We start from the raw sequence: 19835 nt of genomic DNA, 5'->3' as shown, positions 1-19835 counted from the left end.
CTTCACTATTAAAGTGCAGATGTCTACCATATCAGATTTTCACATAGGGCACAATTACGCTTCCATAGCCTCTCTTAAAGTCTCAAAAGCCTACCTCAAGGGCACTTTCTTACTCAGACCTCCAATCAGAGGTCCAGTTAATCCATGGGATATCACTGTTATACTTCAAGCCTTGACCCAAACACCCTTCAAACCAGCAGCTTCAATAAACTTGAGTTTTCTTTCATAGAAAACTATTTTTCTTGTTGAAATGACCTCTTCCAGATGACTTTCTGCATTACAAGCACTATCTTACAAACCACCATATTTGTTTTTTTTCTTAAAGGCAGGCAAGCCTCTAGAACAAATTCTTCCTTTCTGTCAGTGGTTTGATTCCTCAATGACATCCAAAAACAAATCTAAATCAGTCAATTGACTTGCCAGTCTTTTTTCCCAGATTCTCAAACAAAGGAGAATATATGCTACACATGACAGATGTTCATAGACAGCGCAGATTCTACTTACACGGGATAAAGGATATCAGAAAGTTAGACAAGCTATTCATATTTTTTTCCATGTCAAAGGTGGGTAAAAGTTTATCAAAAGTCACACTTTCTAAATGGCTGTTGGTATGCATTTCCATTGTTTATAATAAACTGGGTTTGCCTTTACAGACAAAACCAAAAGGTCATTGTACAAGAGTAGTGGCTACTTATGCAGCCTTCATGAAGAGAGTTACCATAGATGACATTTGTAAAGCAGCAACATGGTCCACTCTCCATACATTTTGTATCCCGTTACAAATTGGAATTGCATTTTTCTTTTGGTTCCACCATTCTCAGGAATTTCCTTCCTGTTTGGGTGTTCTTCAGTTTGGGAATCTGTCCTAAAGTTTGAATCATATGGAAATAGACAACACCAGATACAAAAGTTATGTACTTAACATAATAACATATCCATGTTATCTCTTTTTATCAGGTTTAACAACCCTCCCTCCCTTCTTCCCCCTTCTAATATTGCCACTGACAGCTTCTGGTGACCAGATAAATCTCATCTGAGACCCTGTCTATGTAATTTCCTTAGCTATACCATACTAAACATATTGGCATGTCCCCTAGCACCTAAATGCTTTAGTTATAAAATATAGATAATATCTGGGTGCTTTAGAGGAATGGAGAGAATTATTGGTAAGGGAGTCAGAGCACTGGATCTACAGCTTTATAAAAATGGAACCGACAACCTAAAGGTTGATCCGGACAAAAATGAGACAACATGGATCGAACGTTAAAGGAAGTACATAACTTTTATTGTTGTAAGACATGATATCTATTTAAACATGGTGTGTATGAATTATAATTTTTGATTTAGCTTGTATTTTAGCAATAGCATGACATGTACACGTTTACACATACATTACTGCTCATCAAGGAAGTACTGTACTATCTTTAACACTGACCCAACTACCATTAGTATATGCAGATGGATCACCATTTAATATCATTGTGGAAGGATTACTGCTCATAAATAACAGCTCCCTGTGTTTGATATGCTTCTGTGGCTTGTCAGCCTTCAAACTGTGTCCAAGAGTGGGGAGTTCTGTCTTATGTACAGGCCTCAGATTTAGTTAAGTCATCAGTTCATACCACCTGAGCAATGTCACTAGCAAGTCCAGGAGGTCAAAGCTGCTGCACCTCCAGTCTTCCATCCACTTCAAGGATTTACATCCAGATTTTAGCAAAATTTAATGCTTTCCTATCTGCAGTGTAGATGAGTTTTTTTTTTTTTGGTTATGAATTGCAGACAGTAACAATGCTCACTTGAGAGATTTTCAGTTTTATGGAATTAGGAAGTTTCTTAAAAAGTACCGGATATACTAATAACTGAAGAGTTGATTATGTTTGGATGTAGTTGAAAGCATCTGCTCTTTGTTTGCTTTTGTTTCTCTAAAATATGCTGTCTGCATATTGTAAATGTAAGGTAGGAACTGTATTTTGAGTATACAGGGCTTGGCTGAACACTGGAAATGTAAAACCCGTCATCCATGTTACAAGTGTTTAAATGTGACATTGTTTTTTTTTTTTTTGACCCACAAAATATTTTTGTTTGATCTACATGATGTTAAGCACTTTTTTCAGTAATGTACAGTTTTGCTCACTTTTATTCATCTGGGTTGCCTTACAAGGAGAGTAGTTTTCCAATAAGCTTACCTGCCTCTCAGTATGGAAGTAGTGACACTAACCAGCATATCATTTGTTTTTCTTTTTCACAGATTTGGTGCAAGTTGCCTTCTTTACATGCTCCTATGAACTGTCTATTAAAGATATTCCCAATTCTCCCTGGTGCAGTTTGTTTGATGTGGAAGATGGCGAGGTAAATATAAAAATGGAGCAGGTTTTAAACTGACTTGGCTTCTAAGTAAATAAACACTGAAGGACTGAGCTCTTTTTTACTGAACTGAAACTAAACACTTTGCGCTAGGATGATCTTTATTATAAGGGCTAGCTAGGGGTGTGGTAAATTTTGTTATATAGTGGCAAGGCAAAATACCTAGCTGTGACTGGTTGCTGAGTCTCAGAAGTGCAGTAGTATTATAGCAGTAACCAATGACTGGGTGTGGTGTATTGAAGATTTAATGACAGTTGGTGTGGTTTAATCATAAGGGCAAAGCCTGAGTGATTAAACAAAAGCAACTGTGGGTAAATCTTCAATATATCACACTCAGGAGTTGGTTACTACTGTTATATTTTCTTAAACAAGGTCTTTGTTTAACAGTGCTGTGGTGTTCTTCCACTTTCTTTCCGTGTCCTGCTTCTTTCTTGATGCACTGCGCATGTGAATGAGACTTACATTCACATGCTTACGTAGTACATCAGTGCTTTGGAAAGGGAGCGACAGGGAAAGGAAGATCTCCTTTGCTTCATTTTATTTATTTATTTATTTATTTTTAAGTTCAAAATCTGGACATTTCACAGGTACGAGAAAGACAGGTCAGAAATACAAGGAAAATCAGGTACATTTCTTTAGTTTTGTTTATGTTTAATGTACCTGATTTTCCTTGTATTTTCTCTTCTGTCTGTATGTATATCTTGACCTCTTAGCTCCAGAAAACTGTAAAGCCATAGCATGTATTAATAGAAGAATGTTTGGGCGACCACACATTTTTCTGTTTGTATATGCTTGATTTGTAACAGGCAGGATGGTTGGGCTGACCAGTCAGCATGCACGTTTTTGAATGTTAATAACCTGTCATTGTATGATATGCAGTAATGTGACTCTGAAGAAGAAGCCTAGAAAAGACAGCATTGTTGTTGGAATGAGCCGTCAGAAACAATATTGCAGCACACATTTTTTTTTACATTTAATTGTTTGGTAAGCAAGCAGGTTAATTTGTCCTTGTGCACGCCTTGCAATCTTGAATTTGACTTTAAGGGCAAATGTTTTGTACACATACAGTTTAGAGAAGCTTTTCAACCAGCATGTGTTTGGTAAGCAGGAGAAAAAACAGTTCACCTTGAGAAAAGCTACACTGGAGCAAGCAACATTCGCAGAAATGGTAACTCAAAATTAGAAAAGAACCCTGGATAGTATAGCTATGAGTCAGGAAGAGTTTGTATTGCAATGCTTGCATTGCTTGTTGCATAATTTTATGACATACCTTTGTGATTGAAATGCCATACCTTTTGTGCCTGAGGTCTCCCTTCCCCCCACCAGGAGTAATATCACTGCAGTGTAGCAGTTACTGTCATGCCTTACTGTATAATTTTAACAGTTTTGATCGGTCCCTTCTTGTTGCCTAGTGCTTATTCATTGGATTACAGAATAAACAAGCTAAGCAATGCTCAGCTTCCATTGTCTAACTATGTGATTCTGAGCAAGTCACTTAACCAGGCAGCACTCCCAGGCTGAGTCTGGAAAAGGTCCATGGAGATCAGTGCTCTGTCCTAGTCAACAAATAAATACATAAGTAAAATAAATAAATAAATAAATAAAATAAATGTAGAACTTTATTAATAGTACAGTCTTGCTTTACATTTTTTGCCCATGTTTAGCATCCTCTGAATCATGTAAGGTCAGTGCATATATTTTTTTAGGGTTGCCTGAGCTCTTGTACTGATCCTTTAAAGTATCTGCTCAGTTCACATCACCAAGTAGGGGATAGCCATCATGTAATTCTCAAACTGTCATTCAGTCTTCATTCAGGATCTAGAATAGATGGATATACCATAGCCCACTTTTTAGTTTCTAATAATCAGTGTCAGGTGGTATGATTTATAAAAGTAGTCTAAGGAAATAGAGACTGACCATTTTAGCAGAGAAGCTGAAGACAAATAAGAGTAAATAAATCCTAAATGGTTAATGGTTCACATGAATGCATCTAAAGGACAAAGAAAGAGGAGGTCCTTTTGTATTAATACATGGAATAATATAAAGGTGCTTTATAGGGACTAAAGCACCAGTGTGAACTACCATTAAGTATAGCACACTGTTTCTAAAAGAAAGAAAGGTAAAGTCATTTTACGTTAATACACAAATAGACATAAAGGGGCCAGTTTGAGCTATCATCTACATGTGTGTCAACATTATGTGTAGCACAATGTGTCACACATTATAAAAAAAAACAAGCTAAGGACTTCTGAGCTTAAATTCACTTTCCTGAGAGGTATAATTTTGCTTACAAGTACTTATAATTTTTTTTCAATTCAGTTTTGTTGTTAGTATTTAATACCTGGATAAATGGACCTGATTGGGGACCATTTAAGCTGCAAAAGACAGTGTACCATGTGTTTTGCATGTATGTCAAAAATTTACAGTGAAGTGATTTCCAGGTACTGATCTGTAGAAAAGTGAGCTTCAGGTAGCCCTTGATAATGGATATTCTTGTCAACTTGAAAGTAATGCACTTCTTTCCTTGAGAGAGAATAATGCTGTGGGTAAGCAGAGGAGAGTTGTCTCAGTGGTCAAAGACAGAAGTTACGTCTCTTGTAGATAAGAGATTGCAGATTGGAGAAGAATATGGGAAGAGGCAATTGCTGTAAGGCATGATCAGCCTGTAATGGCAGTAACATCCTCCTGCCACAGGTGGACAGCTCGATGAATGAACATTTAAATTTATTCTTGTAGAGCTGTCAGACAAAGAATCATCCATTAAAACTGGTTCCAGAACGCTGGAAATAATTGCTTTAATCTTTAAAAAATAAAAATTCGGATAAGTGCTTTTGTCTTACAACATCTTTCATAAGGTCAGAACCTCTTGTTATAATCTGCCACTTCCTCCTTTAAAACAATGATTTACATGACATGTGACTTATTCTGTATAAACATAAACACACGGTCACCTCTTTATATTCATGTGTGCACACACAAACACACACACTGTTGTACATATGCATTTTTTTTCTTTGTAAACACACTATATTGGATACATTTTTCATTCTTCTGTACACAGCACATTTTATACTTGGTAAAACTTGGATTCTACTGAATTTTCTGTGTTCCGTTGTAGTTTGCTAATACAGAAAAAAAAAAACAATTATAATAGCACTTGTAACAATACACACATTACCAGTTAGCAGCCAAACCTGTCTTGCTTTATTGTTCCTCATTGTCTGATGGCTTGTGTTTCCCACTATAGTGAAGCTTCCTACAGTCTAACTCTGTTTACAGTTCATGGAGGCAGATTTACAGGGTACTCAGTAAAGCACACAGATAACATTCTTGGATAGGAGACTCTTCTGGAAAACTCAAACGAGGATCCAACTGACTTGGCTTACAGTAGGAAAATTTGTCTCCATATGTCTGCGCAAGAAAATAGACATATTCAGCAATAGCTCAGAGCTTATTGGCTTATAGGAACTAAAAGATCTGGCTCGAGGAAAAATAGCAACGTTGTTAATGAAATAAACACAGGCACGTATGTTTTTTATGAGTATGATTTCATCAGATGTATATCCTTTACAATCCAATATGTACATAAAATAGCGAATTATGGCAAACAGTAATTGAGTGTTTAGTGTGTTAAACACCTGTTCTTTGCTAATCATTTTACAGAAGTGTTCTCATTCACAATTAGGTATTTGTTTGCACTGTATACATAAAATCTCTTTTGTTCTCTCTTCTACTGTGTTACTTACATCTACTAATAGATTACATTTCCGGAATCTTAAAGTTGTGTGTGCTATCACACTATGTCAAAGATTGGATTTACATCACCTTTTGTTATCAGAGGAGTTTAATGATCCTGGGTTTACACACACACACACATACACACACACATATACACACACACACACACACACACACACACACACACACACACACACACACACAAAACATCATCTAGCCAAATAAGTAACTTCAGAAGTGGTACAATTTTAAATTTCAAGTGTTATTGTGTATTAATAGTGTTCCTACAGGATTAGAAGTTACAGATAACATAGCAGAAAGGAAAGTAAACAACTGGTTAATTATATTATTCAAATAGTTATTTAGGGTATCCTTATATTCACGTCTTGAGTTGCCACTGACTCCTATAGTGACCCAATGAACAGCCATCACCATATGTGAAGTTTAGTAGGGGGAGTATATATAGGTGTGTATAACATGAAGAAGAGCTACATGACAAAAACATGACTCTTAAATGATCAGCATTTATAAGTGCAATCATTTCAGTGACATCCTTCACCCCAAAAATCAGCATTTGAAACCAGAAAATTACTTAAATGCTTTTTCTCCTTCACCCCTGACATAGGGGTCCTTTCTTTATATACCCTTGCTATTTATATAAAGATGGATTGTCTTAGGAAAAGCAAAAATCTCAAGAGATTCTCCAGCATCAAATTATAATTACAAAACATTAGAATTATGTGTAAATAATCACATATTAGAGTATTGATCACTAATGATTTGTATTGGAACACAGGTGAAATGATATTAAAGTTTTTGCCTTTTTTCCTGAGCTGGCTTTTATTTTGTTTCTGTGTACGTATTTACAAACCATTTGTAATAACTGAATAATATTGGGGATTACATGTTACCAGTAACACAGGCTTCAGAGTTGTTGCTTTAACTCCATAGTACAGCATATCTCGGGTGAAGTACCTGCACCTTCATTCATTGTAGAAGTTGTTTTATTTTTGACATCACTTTGTACGCATTCTTTATGAAAGCTGCAGCTTGCCTTTGGCATTAATTGGTTGTGTCCCTTGATGTGAATTACTTGAAACCTTTTCTGTCACTTTGCTGATATAAGTTTTACTTGTCTATAAACACACAAGTAATAAACTTGTGAACAGTGCAGCAGTATGTACTCTTACTTATGGGATACATTCATATAATAAAATCAGCACCCCCTCACAAAAAAACAAAACAAAAAAATAATACTTCTTGTGTTTTATCAGTGTGTATTGTGCAATCTTACAGAGAATGTTTATCTTAGCAGGACTTAGGATTTTATTAACAGTATGCCATCAGTAATGGTCTGTGTCATTTCATGTGGTTGAAAAGTAATTTCATCGAGAAGTGTATTGAAAGTATACGATGATGTTATTTCTTATCACAGAAGTTATTAGGGAAGTGAGTCTAGCAGAGTATGTGTGGATTCAAATGGTCAACATCATGTTGTAACCCCAGATCTGTAGGTGTATATATTTGCTGTCAATCACTGATTCACGGTTTGTGTTTCTTTTTTTTTTTCTCTTAAATTGTGTGACCTTGGAGTTATATATATATATATATATATATATATATCTTCACTTCAGAATCTCGACATTCCGAAACATCGAATTTCATGTGATCGAGACCATATGATCGATGTTTTGGAATATCGAAATTCCGAAACAAATCCAAAAAAAAAAAAAAACAATTTAAATATTTCTGCAGTGGGGCAAGCCTCCCTGCACCCCCACACCCCTGCTACTTAAATATTCCAACTCTGAGATTGCACTACAGTGAGATCTCCCATTCTTCGCTCTATGTAGATCTCCGTTCACAATGTCGGGATTCCGAAAGTTCGATCATGTGGTCTCGGCCATATGAAATTCGATCTTTCAGGATTTCGGCATTGTGAAGTGTTAATATATATATATATATATATATATATATATATATATATATATGTGTGTGTGTGTGTGTGTGTGTGTGTGTGTGTGTAAGGGGGGTGTGGGGGACAAAGCCTACCACATGGGGGTGCTTGGGGACTTGCCGCACTGCAAAAAAACATTTTTTTAAGATATTTCTCTTGTGAAGAAGGTTTTGTATGAAATTAACTGGGATTCACTGAATTGAGCTTTCAATTAAATGATATGGACCTCTCATTAATACTTATGCAGTGGGGTTAATTAAAAGAACCAAATCAAATTAAGCAGTTTATTGAGTATAGTATTTATTGAGACTAAGCTAGTGATCATATTAGAAATAGTAATAGGTGAGAGCTTTACTGCAGTGGTTTGTGGCCATGGTTTAATTCTTTGTCATCAGTTTAGATATGCAACCAAGTACACACCACAGTGCAATACAATGTGAAGTTGGTACATGAAGGCCATTACATGCAGTTCTCCACAGCTACAGCAGTGAGGCTTTTTAGCACTATGTAGTTTGTTGCTCGTCCAGTCAGGATAAAACAGGTGACACATCCTTCAATAGGAACATCGTCTGGATTGCTCTAAGATCTAGAGTCTTTATCACAAGTGCGATGCTGCGATATTGATTCAGACACCGGAAGAAGATGCCTGCGATTTCTTCTGTGTTCTATACCTTCAGATTCTACCAAGTAAGATCTCTGCTCGGCAAATACACCTCTCACTTGACCAATTTTATCAAAACCTTTCACCGGATCCTCACTATCTCTCCTTCTTTCAGTGGATGAAGAAATCTGCTCGTTTTATCATAGTTGGACTTCTGGAATGAACGCTTTTTGAATAGTTGGGCTTTGATTACTCTGGTGTTTTTAGCGTTGGGCACCAACAAACTAAAATTGATAGGCAAGGGTGCTCTGGCTTACCTAGATAGAAGCAGGTGAGCCGAGTAAACTGTCATGTGGTATATTTCTGAGATTAAGCAAATTCAAGAAAACACCGGTGTTGTCACACACTGACCTCTGTAGTAATTGCTTTGCACTTTGTACTGCACGTTCAGCTGGACTGTTTTCACTGTGGGTACTCAGGACTACTGGTAATATGGGTAAAGTCCCACTCTTTTGCAAATTTCTGAAATAGCTGACTGGTAAACTGGGCACCGTTGTCAGAAATAACTTTGTGTGGACTACCATGGACTGAGAAATGATGTTTTAACTTAGTAATGACAATACCGGACATTAGGTAGGTAGCAGATCAATCTCGAACCAATTGAATAAGAGTCTACCAACACTAAGTAATGTTGACTATTTTATTCGAATATGTCAGTGGCTACTGTTGACCAAGGTAGTTCAGGAATCTGGTGTAGCTGAAGTGGCTCTTTTTGCAAGTGCGGTTTAGTATTATTGCATGTTGAACAAGGTAAAAGTACTTTATCAATATCTTTTGACAGAAAAGGCCAAAATACTAGTCCTCTCGCCCTTCTTTTGGTAGCTTCGAAACCTGATTGGCCATGATGCTAAATCTGGATGTAAGCATGTTGTAAAGAAGTAGGAACAACAACTTTAGGACCTTTGGAAATGATACCATCTTCCATCAACATCTCGTCTCTGCAAGGAAAATAAGGTTGCACTTCTGTTGGTACATAAGATTGCTTTGGTGGTCATCCAATATTGATTAAGTGGTTGAGCTTTTGCAAAATTAGTTCAGTCTTTGTATGATCTCTTAGCTCATCAAGTCTTGTGGTAGAAAAATTATGCACTTCCATGACATCAAAGTCAAAATTCTCTGCATTAAGCTTTTCTGTGGTATTTCTGGGTGAGCTGGATAAGGTATCAGTCAGATAAAGAAGTTTGCCTTTTGTAAATACCATTTTGAAGTTCTACTTTTGTATTCTGAGCATCATTCTGTGTAGCCTTGCTGGAGCAGTATGCATAGGCTTCTTTAAACTAGTGACCAGAGGTTGATGATAAGTCTCAGTGTGGATAGCTCGGCCATAAATATAATCATGGAACTTCGAACATGCAAACACAATTGCCAAAAGTACCTTCTCAATCTGAGCATACTGCATCTCAGTTTGGGTAAGATTTCCAGATGCATAGGCTGTTGGTCTGCCCTCTTGAAGAATAACTGCACCAACACCGCACTTTGAAGCATCACAGAAAAGAATTACTGGTTTGTGGACATTATAGTATCTTAATGTTGGTGGACTGGCAATTTTCTGTTTCAGGTCATCATTTGCTTTCTGGTGGTGTTCCAGTCATGACCAGGTAATATTTTTGTGTGTCAGCTCTCTTAAAGGCACTGATAATTCACTGAAGTCTGATATAAACTTGCCCAAATAGTTAACCATATCAAAAAAACACTGTAAGGCCTGGACTTTGTCTGGAGCTGGCATCTCAAGAATGAACGTTTTGTTTGGTAGGATCTGGTTGTAAGCCTAACTGGTAAATAAATGACCGACATAAGTAACTTCTGGTGTCCTGAATTAACATTTCAGAGGATTGAGCTTCAGATTCACTTCACGTGCTCTTTCCAGAACTTTCCTGAGGTTTCTGTCATGCTCTGCTTTACCATTTCCTCCAGCTAATAAATCATTTACTAATATAGCACATGGATAGCCTGAAAAAAAGCACTCGGGGTCCTCCCTTGATTCACTTTATACAACAATATGACAGTTTTCCCCTTCTACTTCATATACTGCTGTTGAATACACAAATGAACACTCTCCTTCAATGGCATTTCACCTTGCAAGATTATGCAGAATAAATGCCCTTGTATGCGCAGCTTTATCAGAAAAAGCTGCTTGTATGAAACTATCGTATTCCTGCTTAAATACACTCCAATTCTCTGCAATATTATGATCAGACACAAGTGGACTGGGTCTGCAAAATGCCTCTGCTATGCCAACACACAGTAATAAATACCCTTGGAATTATGTATGAACATATACACATATATGTCAGAAGTTTATGCCACAAACTTGTAATTATGCTCAACAGTACAATAGACTTTTTGAAATAACTGCACTTTGTGAAATAAGTCTCTGTAGCACAAGAACACTTTGAACTCACTTTGCTTTGTGAAACCACTCATCAGTGTAAGAAACACTGAAATGAATGCACTTTGAAACTGAACTGTACACAGCACAAGAAACTTCTCAAAATGACTGTACTTTGCGAAATAACTCTATACAGTGTAAAAAGCACTTAGGATGACTGCACTTTGCAAATGAACTGTACACAGCACAAGAAACTTCTCATAATGACTGTATTCTGACAGCACTTTGTGAAATAACTGTACTTTGCACACAGTAAACTCTTTGAAATAATTGTACTGCAATACAGCATACACTGCACATACTGTGCACATACTGTGCACACTCTGAGATACTTTGAACAACTCTAGTTATACTTTGAATAGCTTTAGTCAATGCAAAATAGTAGCTCATATCAAAAAACGTGGTAGTTTACTAAAAAAATCCAGTTTCTTTGCTTTTCCATTCTCATTTTGCCCTTTTATTATACTCATTATGCTCGTCTGACTACTGTCATGCTCGTTATACTTTCCTTGTTTTACTTTTAACATGCTGGTTATGCAAATCAGAAGTAGTTCTGAATGCTCTCATAAGTATTTTGAATAATTTTATCAAATATCGTGGTTTTGAACATTTCGTTTAATCGATAATGCATTATGTGCTTTTTGAATGCTTCGTATCGCTTTCTTTATGAAATAAATCATTTATGTGAGTTTTAATAACCAGAAATTCATTTCTGACCTTTTTTTAATTGTTTGAGCAGGTTGGAATGAGTCATTCCTCTTTATACCTCCATTTCTAACTGTGCACCTCATGGCTCGACTTCTGTTTTCTTTCTGGCTTCTTGTTGCTCAGAGATCCTGGTTCCAACACCATGTTGTTCAGGCATGCCACTTCTAACACCATGTTTTTCAGACATGCCAGTTCTGGTACCATGTCGTTCAGGCATGCCGCGTTTAACACCATGTCATTCAGACATGCCACGTCTGGTACCATGTCATTCAGGCATCTCACTTCTGACACCATCTCGCTCGTCTGGTCAGGATAAAACAGACAAATGGTTGTGGGTTCAATTCAAGCAGCTTTATTACATGCAAACACATCAGGATTGAGGCTTAGCAACTTAAACTTAAATAAACTTATAAACAGACTGACTACTGCACTCATACATGTTAACACTCTGGCTGTTCACTCAAAATGGCACTGCTGCCTGAGCGTGCTCTCTATTTATACGCACGTGCCCTCACTTTGAAATGCTTCTTAAAGTCACAACACACACTCTGATCTACATAGTTTACAAATGCAAGTGACACATATGTAGGAATGTATGCTGCATTACAAATAAATATTCGTATTGTGGCATGTACCCTTTGTGAGTGCCAAATGAAACAGTACTAAACTAGGAAACCACAAAGCGAGATGACACCACAGGAACAAGAATAAAATTTTATGTTAAATTTTATTCTTGTTCCTGTGGTGTCAGCACCCTTTGTGAGTGCCTCATGCACTGCCTGTCTGCAAGCCATCATCCAGTACCTAGGTCTGCCCTGGCACATGGCAAGATAGATCTGTAAGCTTCTGTTACCTCTACTACTAAATATGGTGGCAAAAGTCATTTAAGAACAGTGGATTTGAGTTGGTGGTGCTTCCACTAAAGTGGTTGTGGAGTTTGACTTATTGACATTTATGTTATGTAGTGTGCTGAAGATTCTGTGACATCACTGGAGTCATCTACATGTTCTGTCTACAGTGAGTTAACCTAGCAGGATATTATGTTTTCATTGTTAACAGCATTTCAGTATTCTCCTCATAGCAAGTCTTTGATTTTCCTAATTGTATACCACTTTTTCCTGTCATGGATTACTTGAGGTTTACCGGAAGGTGCATTACTTTTTAAACACTTTTCTCTTGTTATTCTGGACTAGTTGAGTCCTATGTTCCTGTACTAGATCTGGAGTTTATCAAATGATTTCTGGTACAAAACTGTACTTCATGTATATTAGATTGTCTTCTTTGTGGTGCTGTGTTCTTTGTGAGCTCACATGTATTGCATGGTTTCCTTTGTGGTACAATGTTCTTTGTGAGCTATACTTTGTTTTTCTTGCAAGGATGACTGCTTGATCTACAGTTTTACTTGGCTAAAACATTTGTGGTTTCAGAATATTGTTTACTCGATTTGTTCTGGCATACTTCTGTAAGAAATTTGGATGGCTGTTCCAAAGGCTTGTACTTATGAGGCAGGGCTCAATGCCTGTTTTGAGAAGGGACATGACTTCTAAGAAGTCATACCTTCACATTCTGAGTTTGTACAGGTCCATATATTTTGCTGTTTATCATGTTTTATTGCAAGGACTCTGAAGGTTAACTAGATATGAAAGGTGTTTTTTGTTCTCTCTCTCTTTATAAACCTTTCTTTTTTAGTTATGATGCCTTTTGCCTTATAGGTTCATAGGTACTTTCTAGGCCATTGATCCATGAGGATCCTTAGAAGCTTAGACATGCATTCCTTTTATTTTAAGTAAGAAATAACCCAGGGCTCTTGTATTTTAAAGGAGAACTACACACAAAAAATGAAAAAAAAAATGTTTTTCAGCAAATTTTGATATTTTCTGCATTGCTAATGCCTCTGTATCAAAGTAAATGATTACTGTTATTTTCTAATTTGTTAGACCCCAGAATGAGTTGAAGGAAGCTGCAATGGCTAGCATGATTTTGTTTTACAGTCAATGCCTTCACCTTCCCGATGTCATGTTAGAGGGACAGAAAGAAATCCTTATGATGAAGGGATCATCTGCATGGGTGTTCTCTCTCTCATCATTTTACAATAGTGCTGTGAGTGCCTGTTTTTCACTGTCAGCATCGATCCGAATTTTTAATTACTTTGCTTCTTTTGATTTTCGTTAGTAATCATCTCTGTTACAGCATTTTAAAAAATGTTTGAATGACAGGCTTGAAAATGTAGAGGAGTTAATTTTTTGTTTCAAAGTAGCATCTGTAGTTCAGTGTTCAAGTGTGAGAAATCTAACCACTGTGATTAATTGGTGTTACCCGGGCTCAGATGGTTTGTGTTGCATTCACAGTTTTAGATATTGCAGTTAGAATTAAAGTCTTTGATGTTAAACTTCTTTCCCCAGCTCACTGACTTGTCTCAACCAATGTACACAATGCAAAAATGCTGTAACAAAACTCCAGAAGAAACATACACTTTTACAGAAATTACAGTGTAAAAAAAAATGCAAAATCAAATACTGATAGAAAGTAAGAAGAGTTAGATGAACATAGGACCATAGGCTTATAGAAGGTTATTAGACTAATGGTTCTAAAGTCCTTACAAACCTAGCCATATTTATCCCACGTTGCCCCAATTGTTAGTGGTTAGGTTAGTGATGTTCGCAGAGGTAAGGGCCTATTGTAGTTGATACTGACTTGCTCTGTACAGGAGGGACATGGGTACCACCCCAGGAGTGAATTTGCAGTCACCTATCCATTGATCTAGTTTGCATGAGGGGCTCTGTTTCACATGAGCTGGAAGCGTGTTCCAGAGACGTGGCAGTCTCTAGGAGGTGTAGCTATCTCTCCAGCATGACCTGTTTATCTCGGAGATTAAGTTAAGATCCCTGGAGCAAGTGACCCACCTGCAGTTTGATTTACAAATGTGTAGCATTTCCATCAGGGCCGGGTCACCCCTTTGCAATATGTAGGAGACAGAATACAATGACAGAGCTTTCAGTCTTTCCACATAAAACACGTTTTGTGTACCCTGTAATTACTTGGTGAAAAACCTCTGTGGTCTCTTCAACTGTTACAAGTGACTGGTGAGGTACATGCAAAAAGGAGCATTATACTCGATTACTGGTCTGATGAGGGCTGAGTATAATGGAATTATAACATACTTCCATCTAGATCCAATGCCTTTACTTCTAAGATATGCCACATAGAAGGATTTCCTTACTACTGTGGATATGTGGTGGTCAAAGATCAGATTACTATCTACCTGAGTACTCAGATCATGTACCACAGGGTCTACACATAGTGGGTTGCTGTCTATAATGTAATTAACAGGGATGTCAGCTTTCCCAAAGGGAATAATAATGTATTTTTTACATTTAGCTTTAATCCATGGCTTTGGCACCTATCATTTGTCTCTGTTAACCCTGTCTGCAGTATATTAACATTTTTGGGTGACTCATAGGTTCATAGGACAATATTAGGCTATTGGTCTGGAGGCCTTTATAAGCCTAGCCAAGAATTTCACCCATGTTCCCACAAAGTCAGTACCTGTGTCACCTGTCCAGCAGGGACACAGGTGGGCTCCCAAGGGTGTATTTTCTGTTTTCCATCCAGTCATCCAGGGTCCACTTAAAGAAGGCTAGTGAGGTACTCCGCTTGACATGGAGTGGGAGTCTATTCCACAGATGGAGGAGTCTTTGGGACACAAATCTGTCCTGCCTACAAGTTCTATTAATGTCACAGACCAGGTTGAGGCCTTGCGTGTGTGTTGCACAAGTAGAGTTTGACTTATGGATATGCAGCAACTCCATCAAGCCTTGGTCTGAGATGGCCTTGTATGCCAGACACAGGTCAACTCTGAGCAGTCTGTATGAGAGTGAGTAGAGGGACGGGGCTTTTAGCCTATCTGTATAGGATAGGTGTTTGAGACCCTGGATTTTCCTGGTCAGGTACCTCTGTGGTCTCTCCAGCTGCTGCATGTGCTTGGCAAGGCACATGCTGAAGGGGGCATTGTACTAGATAATGGGTCTGATAAGGGAGGAGTACAGGGATGTTATGACCTCCTTGTTCCTGGATGAAATACCCTTACATATGAGGTGGGCCATGTAAAATGCCTTCCGTATAATGGAGACAACATGATGGTCAAAAGTCAGGTTGCTATAAACCTGGGTGCCCACGTCCCTCACAACTGATTGCATGCTTAGTACAATGTCATTAATGTGATAATTAGTGGGGGTGTCATATTCCCCAAAGGGGATATTGATGCATTTCTTGGCATTCAGTTTGAGGTCATGCTTCTGGCACCCGTCATTAGTTTGGGTAAGGCCCTCCTGGAGGATGTTCACATCACTAGGGGAAGTTAAGACAGCACCCAGCTTGTAGTCATCTGCAAACATGGTCAGCCACAGACTACTGGTTTTGGCTTGCACCTCAGAAAAGTGTATCCCAAACAGTAGATGCCCCAAGGCACCGATCCTTGGGGTACGCTGCTCATTACAGGTCTGCTACTAGAGGTGGCTTCCCCTGTTTTGACTTAGTGGGTTCTATCAGTGAGGCAGTTAGCTACCCATCTGGTAACATAAGGGTTGATGCCTAGCTGGGAGAGTTTATCTATTATGCCCTAGTGGGGAATAGTGTCAAAGGCTTTGGCTAGGCCAAGGTAGGTGGTGTGCACCGTATCCCCCTTGTCCATGGCTTTGGTGATTGTTTCAAAGAAATTGACCAAGTTTAACAGGCATGATCTCCCTTTGATAAAACCACACTGTGTAGGGTCAAGCGTTTGGAAGTTGCCAATGTCCTTGTTTTTAAGGTCCATGATGCATTCCATGGCCTTGCAGATCAGGCTAGTTAGGCTGATGGCCATATAACTGCCTGGGTCAGTGGAGGCCCCACCTTTATTTAGAGGGATGACAGTGGCTGTCCTCCCTTCAGCTGGGATGAAGCCGGTGCTCAGTCTTTGGCTGAATAGGGTGACATGATGAAAGCTCATGCCTGAGTTCATATAGAATGCAGCCAGGGATGCTGTCATGTCCCATGGAGGCTGTATTTTTTTTCCTTTGAGAGTGCATTAAAGACCTGCTTCCTGGTGATGAGGGGATGGAGGCAGGTGCTGAGGATGTCCGGGTTTACTGATGGAGGGAACAGGGGGGGTGAAGTTTTCACTGAACCTATCTGCCAGTAGGTTGGCTATACCTACGGCGTTTGTGTATGTGATGTTTTTGACCACCATTTCAGAACAGATTTGGGTGTTACCTTTAAGATATTGGACAGATGTGAAGAAGGCATTGTGATTGTCCTTAGTGGATGTGGCCAATTTGGACTCAAAGTTAGCCTTAGAAGATTTCACCAGTGACCTTACTTGCTTGCTCAGACAAAGGAGAAATTGCTTCTAACTTGGCAACTACTCCTCCTTGGTCCTGGAAAGCAATCTGTTTCATTTTATTAAAGAGTTTATTTATTGCTGCTGTCCACCAGATAGGTATACTCTTCCTTGAAGAAGATGATTTTGTCCTGTCAGGTATTGCTGAACCCATGCAGCTATGTAAGTGCTCATATAGTTTTTTGGTGTAGGCTTGGACATTAATGCTAGTTCCAGCTGAAGGGACAGTGGCTGTGAAGCTGCTTATACCTATTCTCAGGAGATTGTAGTCAGCTTTGAAAAAGTTTTTTTGTTTGACCCTGACAGGGGGGGGGAGGGGGGGTCAGGGGAGATGGTGACTTTGAAAGTGATCGATTTATGGTTGGATCTTACCAAGGTGGATGACACTGTAGGGGTGCTACAGTGGCCACTCGTGTTGGTTAGTACCAGGTCCAGGATATTTTAACCCCTTGTGGGAGGTGTCAACCAGATGATCTAATGCACTGGCATTGATGAAGTCGAGGCATCTCTGGGCATTCATGTTGTTGGGTAATTAAAATCTCAAAGGATCAGGGTAGAGGGTTGAATCTTAATGGATTCAAGTAAGTCCAGATAGGTGGAGTGGGCGTCCTGAGTCATGGTTGAGGGTCTATAGCTAGCTATGATATGAATAGGTGTTTTGTCAACAGTTAACTGCACTTGGAGTGTCTCCTGTGCGTCATGTTTTTTGACCAGCCTGGAGGTGTGTTTATCTTTGTAAATATTAAAACTCCACCTCCTTTGACTTTGTAGCCCTCTGTTTGTGGTCTGAAAGTATGGTAGGATGAATAACCTAGTAAGGCTGGGATGCTCTCTGCAGCTTTGAACCAGGTTTCAGTGACTGCACAAAGGTCAGCATTTTCTAGGGTGAGGAATGCTTGCAATGAATTCAGTTTCCTGCTAAGACTCCTAGTACTTAGCAGCATGACCTTTAAATTTCATTTAGAAGAAATTTTCTCATTGGTAATTTTGTGCTCATGACTTTGCATAAAAAAGGCAGTATGGGGGAGGCAAAAGCCTTTGCCTGAAGCCCAGAGGAGACAGATGAAGGCCATCTTTGGGAAAGCATTGTGGTCTGTCGGTCATGTCCTCCCAGGCTGTGAGGTATTGGATCCCCTTGGAATGACAACAGAAACTAAGCCAATTTTTAAAGTCAGTCATTTTCTGTTTGTATTGAGGCATCAATCTGGGTGACGATAAGATGCTGATTAAGGCTAGGACATACCTGTCTGGGACACAGGCAGCGAGCTCAATCATGTCTCTCTTCATATAGTCCAGAGAGGTACATCTCAAGTTATTCACACCAACGCGGACTATGACAGAATCATAACAGTACCTGTTGTTAAGAGACTTGAGTGTGTGTGTGTGATATGGTGGATTCTAGCACCTAACGAGCAACTTACCATGACTTTCTCCTTGTCTAACCTGGTGAGGGGCACATCTGTGTGTCTCATAAGAGTCTCCTATGACTCTTATGTTGGATTTGTGGCTGTGCCTTAGAGGCTGTGGGACACAGGCATGTGTACTATGTGTAGTGCTTGGTGCTGTGGGTTGTGATGTGTGTGTATGTTTTTACTGAGGAGGTCTCTTTTGTTTAGGTATGTTTTTGTTGAGAACCTCCACATATGTAGGAGTGTGTTGTACAGGTGTGGGTGGTGTTAAAGGTGTGGTGTTTGTAGTCTTTGCGCAGACAACCTTCTCAGTGCCAGATGTATTGGCTTGTGATTGAGACAGCAAGGATTCTAGTTTCTTAATGTAATTGCATCTCTCACTTATTGGGTTCCTAGGTGGTAGTAGTAGAGAGCTGTCTGTGTACATAAGGTGTTTGCTAGACTGTCTCAGGATGCCCATATCAACCAGACTAGCAGGAGACACCATATGAAATTGTCCATTCATGGTTGTCAGAATCTGTGGAAGAAAGGTCAGGGATAATAGAGTGGGCAGTATCTGAGGAGAGTACCTGTAGGTATGAGTAGGGCTGGATAAAAATCAATACAGTAGCTGCAAGGGAGGGCCTCACTTACACAGGAGTGCTGGTAAGGGGAAAATGCAGCTGGGATACCTTGCAAAGGGTTAAAAGAGCACAGCAGTGGTGCATGATGTGCAAACAAGCACAGTCTCATGCAAAAGTGTGGTTTAAATACCACAAAAATGAAAGTAAAAAAGAAATAGTGGAACTGACCAATCAACCCTTGTCCCTGAGCTCGTAGCTAAACACCCTATGCCAGGCCAGTTCCAAGCAGTTCACTTACTCCCACTAAGTGCAGGCAGGCCCCAGCCAACACAAGATGGTGTAGCAGGAAAAACAGGAATTGCGCAAACAAATATGGATAAAGCAAAACCTGCAATCAGACTATGCTACAGATATTTAAACTCTGTTTAGGTTGATTTAACACAGGAGAACAGATACACACTTAAATATAATAGTACCAAACTGATTTAAACCAATTAACCAATTAACCAATAAAAAAGTTCTAAACTGAGCCCTGTTCCAGTAACCTTCAGTCAGACTAGTTTTAACTGCACACTCTTACCACTAGGGTGCAGGGAAACTCTCTCCAACAAAAGATGGCCTGGTTTAGTGCTCAAGCTATACAAAGAGAGCTAGATTCAGCAGGTTTGA

The 19835-nt window shown here is 38.9% G+C and overlaps 1 protein-coding gene across 1 annotated transcript in view; it reads left to right on the top strand.

The window, feature by feature from the left end:
- Positions 1–19835, top strand: part of MINPP1 (multiple inositol-polyphosphate phosphatase 1) — a 1197381-nt gene that overhangs the window by 625668 nt on the left and 551878 nt on the right. Inside the window, exon 3 of the mRNA XM_044056308.1 lies at positions 2249–2349. Coding sequence (XP_043912243.1) covers positions 2249–2349 — 101 coding nt within the window. The remainder of the gene's footprint in view (positions 1–2248; positions 2350–19835) is intronic.

The sequence above is a fragment of the Protopterus annectens genome, chromosome 14.part0 (genome assembly GCF_019279795.1).
Source record: "Protopterus annectens isolate FY-2018-M chromosome 14.part0, PAN1.0, whole genome shotgun sequence".
In the NCBI taxonomy this organism is placed as follows: domain Eukaryota; kingdom Metazoa; phylum Chordata; order Ceratodontiformes; family Protopteridae; genus Protopterus; species Protopterus annectens.
The sequence above is the reverse complement of the archived record's forward strand: the minus strand, read 5'-3'. Positions and strand labels throughout refer to the sequence as shown.